This window comes from Odontomachus brunneus, unplaced genomic scaffold, assembly GCF_010583005.1.
Source record: "Odontomachus brunneus isolate Ranch 3 - 2012 unplaced genomic scaffold, Obru_v1 Obru_scaffold_066, whole genome shotgun sequence".
Taxonomy (NCBI): domain Eukaryota; kingdom Metazoa; phylum Arthropoda; class Insecta; order Hymenoptera; family Formicidae; genus Odontomachus; species Odontomachus brunneus.
The window spans coordinates 1085119-1098665 of record NW_022639516.1 but is presented as its reverse complement, the minus strand read 5'-3'; the positions used below and the strand labels follow the sequence as shown (position 1 = coordinate 1098665).

General features: G+C 35.6%; 2 protein-coding genes across 5 annotated transcripts; one reads left to right on the top strand and one right to left on the bottom strand.

The window, feature by feature from the left end:
• Nucleotides 1–393: 393 nt before the first annotated feature.
• Nucleotides 394–8107, bottom strand: LOC116846616 (nuclear cap-binding protein subunit 1). The gene is made up of 13 exons (XM_032820685.1): nucleotides 7959–8107; nucleotides 7597–7784; nucleotides 4765–4994; nucleotides 4006–4474; nucleotides 3397–3891; nucleotides 3070–3241; nucleotides 2751–2956; nucleotides 2501–2604; nucleotides 1793–2028; nucleotides 1483–1661; nucleotides 1041–1296; nucleotides 798–911; nucleotides 394–644 (listed from the first exon to the last, which is right to left on the bottom strand). Exons 3-13 carry the CDS (start codon nucleotides 4802–4804, stop codon nucleotides 531–533), a joined length of 2385 nt encoding a protein of 794 aa, XP_032676576.1. The 5' UTR covers nucleotides 4805–4994; nucleotides 7597–7784; nucleotides 7959–8107; the 3' UTR covers nucleotides 394–530.
• On the top strand, nucleotides 6418–13266 carry LOC116846618 (protein pellino). 4 transcript variants are annotated; one of them, XM_032820687.1, is made up of 8 exons: nucleotides 6418–7310; nucleotides 9692–9881; nucleotides 11199–11381; nucleotides 11475–11706; nucleotides 11858–12064; nucleotides 12167–12454; nucleotides 12536–12867; nucleotides 13049–13266. In XM_032820687.1, the coding sequence occupies exons 2-8, from the start codon at nucleotides 9847–9849 to the stop codon at nucleotides 13173–13175; spliced, it is 1404 nt and encodes a 467-aa protein (XP_032676578.1). In that variant the 5' UTR covers nucleotides 6418–7310; nucleotides 9692–9846; the 3' UTR covers nucleotides 13176–13266. The 4 variants fall into 4 exon arrangements, with proteins under 4 accessions (XP_032676578.1, XP_032676580.1, XP_032676577.1 ...); XM_032820689.1 differs by lacking the exon at nucleotides 9692–9881; XM_032820686.1 differs by lacking the exons at nucleotides 6418–7310; nucleotides 9692–9881 and adding an exon at nucleotides 7442–7521.
• Nucleotides 13267–13547: the final 281 nt, after the last annotated feature.

The window sequence follows — 13547 nt, the reverse complement described above, 5'->3', positions numbered from 1 at the left end:
ATGTAACATTTATGTTTATTTATATGTTTATGATTTATTTTGTAATATTTATATATGCGTAACAATTGTATGATTAATGATATATAATAAAAGAAACGACAGATAAGATGTATATAATTATTTTGTATGCATAATTTCGTTCTCAATAAAAATAGGATTATTAGAAGTACATACAATTGATAATGCAGGATTGATATAGAATAGCATTATACATGAAAATACACTTAAAATATATACACAAATAAAAAGTAGGTATTCAAAGGTAAACACTGAATATTATTTATAGCAAAAAGTACCACAACAAAGAGGAGAATACAACACAAAAGGAAAAAACATTGTTGCAAATTAATTTCAAGGAAAGTTAAAAAAGTAATTTTTCAATTAAACAAAATATTGATAACAAAATTGTATTTTCGTTATATCAGAAATATTAGAAATTAAAGTATTGATATTAAATTATCTATTTATAATTTTTCATTATGGAGTGTCTACATGATTGAAATAAATGAAATATTCTTTTAAGTGTAGCTTCATGCTCGGAGAGAGACAAATTGATGAAATACATCTAAAATATGAGGATCCAGGTCTGGGGTAAAAAGCAGGGTCTCCAGAGTCGAAGAATACTTTTGTACTTGCTCTTGATGCTGTAAGAGAAATATGTATAAATCATTATTACGTGATGCAATATGTAAAACATACGATGCATAAATAAAATAATATTAATATCTATTAAAATTTCCTATAAACGTGAATTTATATATTCTAGGTATTATCAGCAAATAATCAATATAACTCACCGATAAAAAGACTTGCTGTAATCTTCCTATAGTCCATTTATACCAATGCGTATTATAATCAATTCCATCTGTATCGCAACGTACTAAATGTTCTGAGAGAATCATTATGAATCGCTAAGGGAAAAAATATGTTGATATATTAGATAAGACAAAATTTTACATACAATAAAATTGAAAAATGTTACACTCGATACATATGTATATTACTTGTTTTTCACTATAAATTAAATTTTATTCTTATACCTGAAATATAATGAGGAATAAATTTTTTTGATCTGCTTGTGCTGCTTCTAATCTTTCCTCCATTCGTTCCACTGCATCTTCCGACGGTCTTTCTCTAGTTCTCTCCTTGTTATTGTCTTCATCTTCCGAAGACGATCCCGACCTACTCTCTGCTCTTCTCAATGTCTCTCTCGCTTCTGTTACTTCTGTGCATAACTTCATTACATGTTTATTCATTTTACGTATAGTCAAATGCAATATTTCCCAAATGTATAATCTGAAAATCGAAGTTCTTTGACTATTCCATTGTTGTTTGTTATATATATTATGAAATATTTTACTTTAAAACAGTTAAAATAAGTTAATAAGTATAACCATGTTTTAATAGTTAAAAGTAAACATGTTTTAACAAATGTGTGTGTGTGTGTATATATATATATATATATAAAATAACAAAACGTACTTTGTGAACTCTGATGCCATTTCTTTTGAAAATATCCAGTTTGCAATAGCACTACATTCAATAATACCAGTTTTTAAAAACTTGTCTGTTAATACCACCATCATTTGGTAGTGATTCTTCCATAATGCATACATGTTTCTTAATATACATATTTGTGCTTCTTCTGTTTCAGCAAGCACCTGTAACTTTACTTATATGAAAAACATATACATATAGTATATATGTATGTGTATATACATGCGTGTGTGTGTATATAAATATAGAGGAATTTATACATGTTGAACTGTACAATAATAACGTTGAGACTTGCCTTGAAAACATAATGAAATTTAACTATAGCTGCAAAACTATGGCTAAAACTTTTGGAGCCAAGATTCAGTAAAGTCTGTACAAAGACATCAATTTTTAGAGGATTAAAATTATTCGTTTCTTCATTTTCTCTGGTACCAGGCAATGTATTCAATACATTTAACACTTCTTCTGGTGTACATTTGCGCCTTATAGAGACCACCAATTCATGAGCTGCAGCTGTACCTGGGAGGGAACCTGAAATATATTGGTGACTAATTAATCTATTTTAATTTTTTTATTTATTGCTTTTTTATAAAATTTAACAATTAAACTATTATACTATTCTATTTACATACTTAGATATAATTTTATAATAGTGGAATAATTCTACAATTGATTATTGATATTGCAAAAAAACTGGTAATGTAAATGTAATTTCCTTATATTTTACATTTCTTTAAAAAAACGTTAATTTCCATGTTTCAAGGTTTGGTACTCGTAATTGAAGAATCATAATGATACAGAGCAGAGACAATAAAAAAGGAACAAGAAAAATACTTACAATTAACTAACTAAAAATTGAATATTTTCAGGGAAAATGCTAACCTGCACATTAATGTCAATGGTATGCTTTTTCTTATTCCATATATAAAACTTACTTATAAAAGTTACTTAGTATTCAGTAAAATTAAAAAAATAAATGTAAATTTCTATTCTTTATACTTACTAGCACCTTCAGATGTATATTTGTATACGGGATCGGGAATTGCTGGAATCAATTCTGTATATGAATCTGGCATCATTTCTCGAATTCTTTGATGATATGACAATCTAAAAATGTATAAGTTTTAATATACTTTTAATAGAATAATCTTTGGTATAATTGGATATTTTCTAAATCTCAATAATATTAGTATATATAAAATCATATTTTAATAATACTGTTTAAAATTGTTTAAAATTGTCAATACACTTACCTTAGAGCTTTAAGCAGAACTTCTCGTATAAATTTTGGTCTTGGATGTTCTGCGTCGCGTTGTAAGCAAGAATCCCAATCCTCCCATGACCAACGGAATTGAAAATTGCTTAAATGATAAGCAAACCACCAAACGAAACGATCGAAAGCGGTAGCTGCCATACTGTCTATACGGCGAAATAGAATTTCTGTGGCCTGTGCTAGTACCTATGAATGCAGTGAACATGAACGTTATATATCCTGCTTTGAGATTCCACTATATAATTTCAGATGATAGCATATAAAATTTATAAATATAATGTTACTTGTTATTTTCTAACCTGTGGCATTGTTGATGGTTGTAATTTACAAAGTTCAATCAAAATCGATCCATAGCAAATCTCCAAATGTTTAGGAGCAGGTAGTCTAAATAATTCCCCAAATATTACTTCAACTATGCAGTAGTCTAAGGGAATTTTGGCTTTGAATGGGAAATTCAATAGCTGGGCAGCACTGTAAAGTAAAAAATGATTATTATTGCTATACATAATTTGATAATGAGATAAATACTGTTTCAAGAATTTATAAGAAATTTTTTATAGCTTCTGCTTCATGAATTATCTAAATTAAGAAATTATTTATTTTCTTTCAGTGTATATATTACGTACCAATCTTTTCTTTCAAAATAATTATTATTAATGATCTGTCGTAAGTGTTCTTCTATCAGAAATCTTTCGATAGCATGACTTCCTGGTAATAATGGTCCTTCAGCAGGACAATCAGTATAATCAAACATACGAAAGACGACCGTAGGCAATGGATAAGAGTAAGTTTCGTGATGCGGAGGTGCCATTAATGGTGGTAAATTGTGCTGCAATGCTTCACATAGAATTGAATCAAATGCAAGATATGGGCGAGGAATATGCTTCTCAGCCCAATTGTCTTGCCTTAACTTGCGAACTTGAGCCCACAAGCAGTCCAAGTATTCCTCTTGTGGATGAGGTGTGTCACTTGACCAAACTCTCAATGCTGGTTGATGTTTCTTATTTCGTTTATTTAAAAATATCTCTATGGTTACCATTAAGTGATCCAATTCTTGTTCTTTCTTTTCATACAATTCTCTACCAACCCATGGTAGTGTCGACAGCACAGCATAAACATACCTGTAAATTATTATTTGTAACTATTAGATAAAATTTATGTAAAATAACTATACATGCCATATAATTTGTACCATAAAGATATTTCTATAGAAATATGAGGAATATCTTGCATACCAGTCACGTCTCACTTGTGGTACACCATCTTCATTGGCAGCATCCAGCATATTGTCAAATAGTTGCATTAATGATCCACATGACAGAACATGACAATTTACTAAATCAGCTAGAAATCTAAGGGAGTATCTAGCTACATCCCATTTGCATATTTTCAAGGAATCCTTGAAATTTTTTACCATGTAATCGACAAATTCTCCACCGAAATTGAAATTTTTTGCATTTAATAATCCAACAAGTGTAGTATAAATTGTACACTTTTCTGGCATTTTAATAGCACAATCTGTTAAAATTCGAAGTATTTTAAGGCGGAATAAACCTAAGTCAGCTTCTAGTACAGAAGCTAAACCTTCTAGGTTACTTTCCAAAGATGATGTTGATTTTTCTCCAACTCGTAGGATGAGAGATTCAAGACGATCTTCAATCTCTTGATTTTCCGATACTCTCCTGCGCTTCTTATATACACGTTCTAAAAAAAATATAGTTTTACAATAAGTATGAAAATAATCATACACAAATGTATATAATTAGCACAAACACATTAAACATTAACACAAATATTTTTATAATGAGAAACACTTTCCTAGTATATGTAATTATTTAGAAGGAACTTTCTGCATAGTTTTTGGTAAAATTTGCCATTATTACATATTTTTATACATAAATTAAAGACTTGAAAAACAAATTTTACAAAATTAGTGAATCTATGTTGTAGTTGTAACAAGTATTATATTGTAGTTCAACAATATTGCAACTTACCATAGCCCTCATCTTCGTCGTGTATTCTTTTACGATTCATATTTCATAATATAGAAAGTACTGGGAATGATCTCAAACCTTCTATAAATTTCGTATTTGGGACGCAATTAATATTTCCGTGCCGATTGTCTTTTTTTTCTAATTTATGTATTGTATGTTGCGTAGTTACGAAACTTCGTACATACACCAAATCCTAACCCCGTTACGCGTATACGAACCATCCGAAGAATCTGAAATAGAAATGCATTGGCTACGTTTAGCAAAGAAAAGGCTAGTCTACAATAGAAGCGTAGAGTCGTAAAGAGTCGTAAGACGTAGAAATTGACCAATCACAGTCGATTATTCTTCTCGAACCCAACTATGATTGGTCAATTTCTACGACTTACGACTCTTTACGACTACGACTTCTATTGTAGACGGTCTTAAGCCCATTCTACAATTGCGTGAACGGGGATGTAAGTGGTGTAAGTGATTACGACAACCAATCAGAGTAAAGGGACGTCTACATTGGAAGTAAATAGCAAGAAGTAGAAAGTAAGAGTAAGAAATTGACCAACCACAGTCGAATGTGAGAAGAATAATCAACTATGATTGGTCAATTTCTTATTCTTACTTCCTACTTCTTACTGCTTACTTCCAATGTAGACGTCCCTTAAGAATCACAATCGTTGATTCTTGGACCGTAAAGCGTCGTCTACAATATGCGAAGTAAGCTTGGAGTAAAGCCCATTCTACAATTGCGTAAGCGTAGTCGTGAACGTAAGAGTCAACCAATCCGAATGTTTTATTCACTGATTGCTTTACTCTGATAGGTTGTCGTAATCACTTACAACCATTTACAACCACGTTCACGCAATTGTAGAATAGGCTTAAGAAATAAGCCATAAGAATTAACCAATCATAGACGATTATTTATATAATAATCGACTACGATTGGCCAATTATTAAGGCCAAATCACACTAGCGATTGACAATTAAAGATTAGATTTTAACGAATCAACAAACTTCAGCCTTGGCTTGCTTTGCTCCAATTGGTCAAGTTCCAATCTTTAATCATCAATCGTCAATCGCTAATGTGACTTAAGCAGACTTGAAATAAGATTCGACTATGAATACTGGCCTATAGTATGTGTTACATATTACTATAGCACTTCTAATATTAGGTGCAACCGGGTAGGGAATCTGAAGCCTAAAGGTGCGTTTGGGGAGCTCGCTATTAAAGCTATTCAGCGTTATCGTGTCATTTTATCCTTAGGTTTGTTTTTCGTTCCTGCTCTGCTGAAATGGTGCAATAAGTTAGAGCGAGAAAAAATATATTTGTCTCGCTCTAACTTATTGCACCAGTTCAGCAGTTAGGAACAGAAAACAGTGGTAGAACTATGTAAAAAAAAGACGAAGAAATGGAAAAAAATTTCCTATTTATACAATCATGATTTGTCGTGTAACGATTCATCGAGTTGTTACACATGATTGTATAAACAGGAAACTTCTTTCTATTTCTTTGCTATTATTTTAACATAGTCCCACCATAGATCTCTTGTTTTATATCTAAGGAGCGATAAAGATAGAAGAACGCGGTAGCGTGATAGCGTGTTCCCCGAACGCACCCTAGGTCAGGTTAGTGCAACGAATTCTTTTTCGCGTGTGTATCAATCGCACAGTTGGCAATGTTGCATGTTCGCTTGATAATCTTTCGGGTCGAGTGTCGTGTATCGGACAAAATTAGATCAAAGTATCCAAATTTCGCGATTATAGTACAGATGTGCAATTAAACGGCGTACATGCGAGCGTCGCGTTTCACAATCTCACAATCAGCCGGTCAGTTGATCGATTGATCGTAGTAGCGCGGCGCATTGCGCGACAGAGAGGACACTGCGTTTTCGTCGCGCGCGCACACGCACGTATCTCCGCTGTATCAACTGCTCTGCGTCAGTGTGCAACACCGAGGAAGAGACAGGTCGCGTTGTGCGCGGCTGTGTGTGTGCGCGCGCGTGTGCCTCGCAACGAAAACAGAGTCCGTCCGTCGCGACGACTTGCGGAAGCAAACGCAGCTATCTAGTGTGTGATTGCCGTTCTCCTCCTCCGTGTGTGACATACAAAATAAACTCGGTGTTACGTATCGTCAGGACGCATGAGTCTCGAGAGCGAAGTGTGCCGCGCGTCGCAGTAGACGAAAGAACAAACGCGGAGAGCAGTGTTCGGAGGAGGAGGCGTGTTTCGAGAGACTACTAGAGACGCGCGAGAATCCGCATCGGCAATCGATATGACACTCGCATAACCCACGTAATCATGGGTCGCCGTCCCTCCCGAAGGTTATCGTTGTCCCCGTCGTCGTTCGTAAACATGACAGATCGCGGCGACTTGTGAAGATGGAAGACTGAACGAGGGCGGTGCGCCCCTTTTGACTGCAGTTGCGCGGCTAAAGAAAGACTGTTCGTTTCGCTCACTCGCCCGTTGCTGAATCGAGCGTCGCCTGTATCTTCCTCTTGCTATCGCGTCGCGCAGCGAAATCGTTCGAATGCGGAGGGTGCCACAATGGTGATACGGTAAATAATCCATATATATAATCGTTCTTTGGTTTTGCCACGAAGGGAGATAGAAAGGGAGGAAGAGAGAAAGAGAAGAGAGAGAGATGGAAAAAGAGCGGTCCTCCCCTTCCGTGCGGTCGATAGTATCGCACGACAATCGTGTCATGCCGATCGACATGCCGCAGTGCACCGTACGATTTCCCTATCTGCAGCCGCGCATCGTCGGATCGTATGTATATATACGCACGTATACATGAATGTATATACATACGTAGAGACGTGTTTGTATTTGTTATGTACTTACCAAATAGAGGACACGATCGTTGAGTAGGTTTCCTTGGCGGACCGCAAATACGTCGTTTAACGCTATGGCTACGCGACACGAAATTCCGTGAGACACCGCAATTTCAACTGTTTCACTAATCTCAACTGTTGGGAGCAATCGCTTTTTTTCCATCCTCAGCCTTGGCCATTCACAACCTTGCTTTAACCCTGAACAAAATAACCAACCACTGACATTATTCTTGGAACAATCAACCGCGGTAATCAATTTGTTTACATTCGTATCAGACTATAGATTGTTGTTGATTTGCAATTTATATGGATGTTGAAGATTTGCAATCGGATAATCCAAATCATCACAATCAGATAATCTAAATCTTCTACCTTACTTGCCGATCCATATAGTCTGATATAGGCGTTATGGTTTAAAGCAAGCTTGTAGACCGAGACTTATCCTCCTTTTTTGCCGTCCGTGTTAGCTTTTGTTTGTGCCTTCATCTGCGAAGCGCAGTCGCTCCGGGGTAAACGTATATGTATGCGCGTGAACGCTCTTTGAGCAGTTTCCAAGTATGCTAAACAGTGATGTCGCTCGATAATTTTGTCAGCTCTAATGTTTATGTTCTACGTATGTTCCTTTCGACTGCAGCTCGCTACGCTTTTTCGCCAATGTTGAATTTTCCGCATCGCCGCGGGAGGTTACGATGCTTATCGCGTACCCGCGCATTGTCGCTAACAAACGTCATTTCCAGAGTCTGAATTTAATATTACAATTCTATTAATTTCATTGATAAGAAGACTGAGATCTTCTGAGAAGAAGTCATCTTATCGAAGAATACTATTGACGACAAGATTATCGTAAAATTATGTATTGGTGAAAACTAATGTTGTTATTATCGGAAGACCTGTAATAACCTTACCTTTGTTAGGGAAATATATCAATCGGTACGGCACTGTGAAAATTTACCTGCGCGCGATAAGCGTGTCTCGATTATAATTCGAATATATTGTTGACACATAAAGAGTTTCGTAAGGTAAATTTGCCTCCGTATTCCTTCGCCGAGCTTGTTCTTTGCATTGAAAACGCCTCGTATCTTCTCGTTATTGTGTTTAATACACGCATTATAATTGCTTGCGTGAACCGTTAAACTTGCTGCAGCATGAACCTTTGTTGTTCCCGACCGATCTTATCTCGAGCGAGATCTGTAGTCAAACATGAGACAAGGTAACGCGTGGAAAACGAGCTCTTATAAGACGTAAATATAGCTGTATAATTATCCCGATTGTGTGCTGACGAAACGTTTGTTGATGAGATTAGAATTTCTTTGCTTGTATGTGTTAACTATTTCGATCACTTACTTCGGCTATAAACTAGACTTTAAATGTATTCGGTTAAATTAACAAATTAATTAAGGAGAAAGAAATTAATAGAAGTTTCTATATATAACGTAAAGATTTTTTGAAATATGAAAATTGATTTGAATTGAATAGTAGCATGTTAATAAATGGTTATATGTGTGCTATATAATGTAAAATATTGTAACGTTTGTTTTTATATTAAAAATTATCCAAATTTGATCAATCTTAATAAGCAGCAGTCGTAATAGCCCATTTGTCTATATGATAGACGTTTGCAGAAAAATGTGAGGATGATTAAGAGTATTTTCTGCAAGATCCTTGGCATATTGTTAATTAATGCAATTACACATATAAATAATCATAACATAAACGAGAAGAAACATCAAACAAAAAAGCATCCTTGAGAATAAAATAATGTATTCTTTTATTTTTTGAAATAACCGTTTCAATTTGTGTGTAAACCGCACTTACTCATTAGGATATATCTGCTGTTAGAATCGTCACAGCTATGTATCGTGTTTTTGTAGAGAAGCACTGAACCTAAGAATCATCCTTTTGCTAATATAGCAATTACGATGCAACAGTAAAGACGGGCGACTGTCACACATGCATATTTGCAGACACTGAAAATTCGATTACGCAAAAATCGTGCTTACAATTCACTCACGAAAAATAAGTAGAGAAGTTAGATAGATAGAAGGAAGCGAGAATGAGAGCCTTCATTCAATTATGATCTTTATATTGAATGTTTCTCATTGCAGATTATAATTACCAATTCGCAGCTTGCCGCGTATGCAATTGCTCAGATTTGTCCTGCAACCGCGTGAAGATCCTTAAGACTGCCCGTCCTTACCAAGTACCTTTTCAAGTACCATGGAAGTAGTAGTCTATAAATCCTGAACTGTGTGAAAGGAGGATGCCAGTAACTAAACGCATTCCATATCCTTCGCGGTAAGTAAGTCGTTTACGTATTACATATACGTAATGTAAGCCACGACAAAGCTTACTTTCTATCACGTTGTGTACGACTTATGTTCAGATGCGATACGGATTCTTTTCTTGTAGAACGCACCGTTTGCGTGAGAAACGTAAGATGTGCCGTACCACGATGTTTACACGACATATACGAAACTCAAAATACGAACCTCTCGTAAAAAAATAGTATTGTAAATACTAAAAAGTAACAACATCCGTCGTACGGTGTGTTTGATAAGGTGGTAATTATCTAATATGCTTTATGTATTTATATCCGCAAATTGAGTAAACTCGGAAGACATTTTATTGCTGCTATCTCTGAAACAATATAATACGTAAAAAAAATTCTTTGAACGTGTAAAACGTCTGTCTGATATATAATCTTGCCAATTATGAATATGTTAACAACATAGAGTCATTTTGCTCAGTATGAAATCAACCAAAATCACTGAAACTTCGCTATACAATCTGTCGCGTGTTTGGTCATTTTTTTTTGCTTCTGGGGTCGGAAAATATTTCCAGTTACGGACATCCTTCTGTTCAATGTTTCCTCAATTATTAACATATTAATCCCATTTTAACTCCCAATACTCTCCTCTTTCCGTGGTGGAAGTTACATTTACGCAAAATTATACTAAAAACACTCAAAGATTCAGTGTAATAATATGTACAGTTTATAACACAGTAAGCTATATAATTATATTCATCCTCTATTTTACTCTCACGTTTTCCTAACTAGGGCTGTTATGACTGCATTATTTCTATCTGAAGATTATCTTTCTTTCCTGTAATATTAAAAATTTTAATAAGAATGTTTATGCTGCTTCGTGAACTTGATGAAGTTCATAGATCATAGCACATGATAATAGGTTCCTTCACATTAAATTAATCATATTGTAAAGAAACATTATATATGTAAATTATTGCATTATTTCATATGGGGTGACATACCATTATTACCATTTCTTTTAGTTGTAAACATTAAAAGATAAACATAAAAAATATGGTATGGTTTTAATATTTAAAATATTGATAATTATGAAATTATTAATTTTATAAGATGATAAATTGTTAAGATGCTTAGTAAAAGTATTCTTGTAGAAAAATATCCATAGTAAATTATATATAATCCATAATAAAAGTCACGCGTTATCTTATAAAATTAATGACGAGATTAGACTTCAAATACCATCAGAGAATGCAATGTCATCAGGAAAAGTGGTGGGTCATCCTATGTGCGTATACATAGAGGATTTATATTACATCGTATGTTTTACATATATTGTGTGTTAGATCCGACGGCGGTAGTAGTGAGAGTCCGTTACTCGTGGAAGAAGGAGAAACTGTCGGCGCACCGCACAGTCCACGTAATAAGCATAGTCACAGCCATTCACATAGCAATCCCCATCGGTCACACAGTTATCATCATGAGAAGCCCAAACAATTAGTGAAATACGGGGAACTAGTTATACTTGGGTAAGAACTTCTTACGAGTGAAGAAAACTAAAAAAAAATGGAAACCCGAGTAGAACGTAAATTACACAATTTTTTTTCTTCTACATGACTCAGATACAATGGTTACCTTCCACCTGGTGATAGGGGAAGAAGGAGAAGTAAATTCGTACTATACAAAAGACCAGTGCCAAATGGTGTTAAACGTAGTAAGCACTACATTGTTAAAACGCCCCATAGCTCGCAAGCCATTCTCAACACGAAGCAACACTCGATCTCATATACACTGTCCAGAACTCAAGCTGTTATCGTTGAATACACGGAAGACGAGGAGACAGACATGTTTCAGGTAAGCCTAAGGACTTTACGAATACTTTATGAATAGAGAACACAGTCGTTTATGACTCGTCTCTTGAATTTCAGCTCTTTATGTATAATCAAAATAGACTTTTCGCGCAGCATGGTCTACGTGTAAATCTAATGAAGCAACGTGTTCTTAGATCGGCCGTTCGTCCGAGTCACCTATCGATTTCGTGGTAATGGATACGTGCGCGGGCGGTGGAGATGGCGGTTCTGCTAACGAAGGACGCGTCGCCCAAAGCACCATCAGTAGATTCGCCTGTCGAATTCTAGCGGATCGATCAGACCCGAGAATCGCCAGGATTTACGCTGCGGGCTTCGACAGTTCGAGAAACATTTTTTTAGGGGTGAGATTCGGAATCTACGATTGATCGATCGTATACACTTCAATGCATGCTGAAGATACTTTAGCGTATCGAAAGAGAAATTTTACGAGTGATGTTATGTAGGAAAAAGCAACTAAATGGCAAGAAAACCGTGAGATCGATGGGCTCACAACGAACGGAGTTTTAATAATGCATCCTCGGGGTCAGTTTTGCGGCGGAGAGGCGCAGTGCGGTTTTTGGCGGGAAGTTAGTGTGGGCGGTGGAGTTTTTTCGCTGAGAGAAAGTCGAAGTGCTCAGCAAAAAGGCAACGTCGTAGAAGATGAGAACAATATTTTACAGGACGGTACTCTCATCGATCTTTGTGGCGCCACTTTGCTTTGGCGATCGGCGGAAGGTCTCGCCAAGTCTCCAGTAACTTATATTCCTTTCCACTTGTATCTTCACGTAGAATCATATTTTCCCTGATTACACCACCGCGTGTTCCTTTCGCAGACCAAACAGGATCTAGAGGAATTGGTGGACGCTATAAACGCCGGGAGACCACAGTGTCCGGTAGGCCTGAACACGTTGGTCATACCACGTAAAGCAGCTACGGATTCGACACAACAACAGCCATACGTTTATCTCAAGTGCGGTCACGTGCAGGGACATCATGATTGGGGTCAGGAGAAGGACAAGGTTACGAGGAGGTGTCCTATGTGCCTGGTCGCGGGTGCAGTTGTGAAGCTATCTATGGGAATAGAGCCTGCCTTCTATGTAGACTGTGGACCACCGACTTACGCGTTTAGTCCCTGCGGTCACATGGCTACGGAGAAAACCGTCAAGTTAGTATAATGCGCGAATCACTCATTAGTTATGTCTATATTAAAGCAGTTTTATTAAAATGCAGATGATCATCTCTCGCTTTCTTTTTTTTTTATAAAATTCAATATCATAAGTATACTTATGATATTGTCTGATGTACATGCGCATGTTACTCATTTATTATTCCTCATATGTTTGCAGATATTGGGAGAAAGTAGCCATACCACACGGCACAAACGGCTATATTGCGATTTGTCCCTTCTGTGCAGTCCCACTTGAGGGAACACCAGGATATGTAAAACTAATTTTTCAGGATAATGTAGATTGAAGTTATAAGATAATGGAAATATGTAGAAATTAATAACTTCTTAAGAAATATGTAAGAACTATTAAACAAAACTTGAGAAAACACGCGAAAACAGTTGTGTTGAACATACCTTTAACTCATAAGTTTTTAATCTTCTCGTATGTATATTCTTTTCAGTCCCAGTAAAAAAATAAATTCATTGAAACAAATATACTTTTTATATATACATGTTATACTATATTAATTATTGAAAAATATAAAAAAATTGCTTCTAGAGTGATTTCCAACATGTAGTGAACAAATAGATTATATTTTTTCTGGTTGTACAAAGGATCTGAGTAGAATATCACAATGGTTGCATTTAGCAGAGAAAAGTGGTCATTGAGCACTTTT

Excerpts from the sequence above, each read along its gene's own strand:
- LOC116846616 (XM_032820685.1), bottom strand. The coding sequence starts at position 4,804 with ATGAATCGTAAAAGAATACACGACGAAGATGAGGGCTATG. Across the intron at positions 3,242-3,396 it reads TATTTTGAAAGAAAAGATTG|TGCTGCCCAGCTATTGAATT; the intron begins GTACGTAATATA and ends TTTACTTTACAG. Across the intron at positions 2,957-3,069 it reads AACCATCAACAATGCCACAG|GTACTAGCACAGGCCACAGA; the intron begins GTTAGAAAATAA and ends CTGCATTCATAG.
- LOC116846618 (XM_032820686.1), top strand. The coding sequence starts at position 7,457 with ATGCCGATCGACATGCCGCAGTGCACCGTACGATTTCCCTATCTGCAG. Across the intron at positions 12,065-12,166 it reads CGAGAAACATTTTTTTAGGG|GAAAAAGCAACTAAATGGCA; the intron begins GTGAGATTCGGA and ends GATGTTATGTAG. Across the intron at positions 12,868-13,048 it reads GCTACGGAGAAAACCGTCAA|ATATTGGGAGAAAGTAGCCA; the intron begins GTTAGTATAATG and ends ATATGTTTGCAG.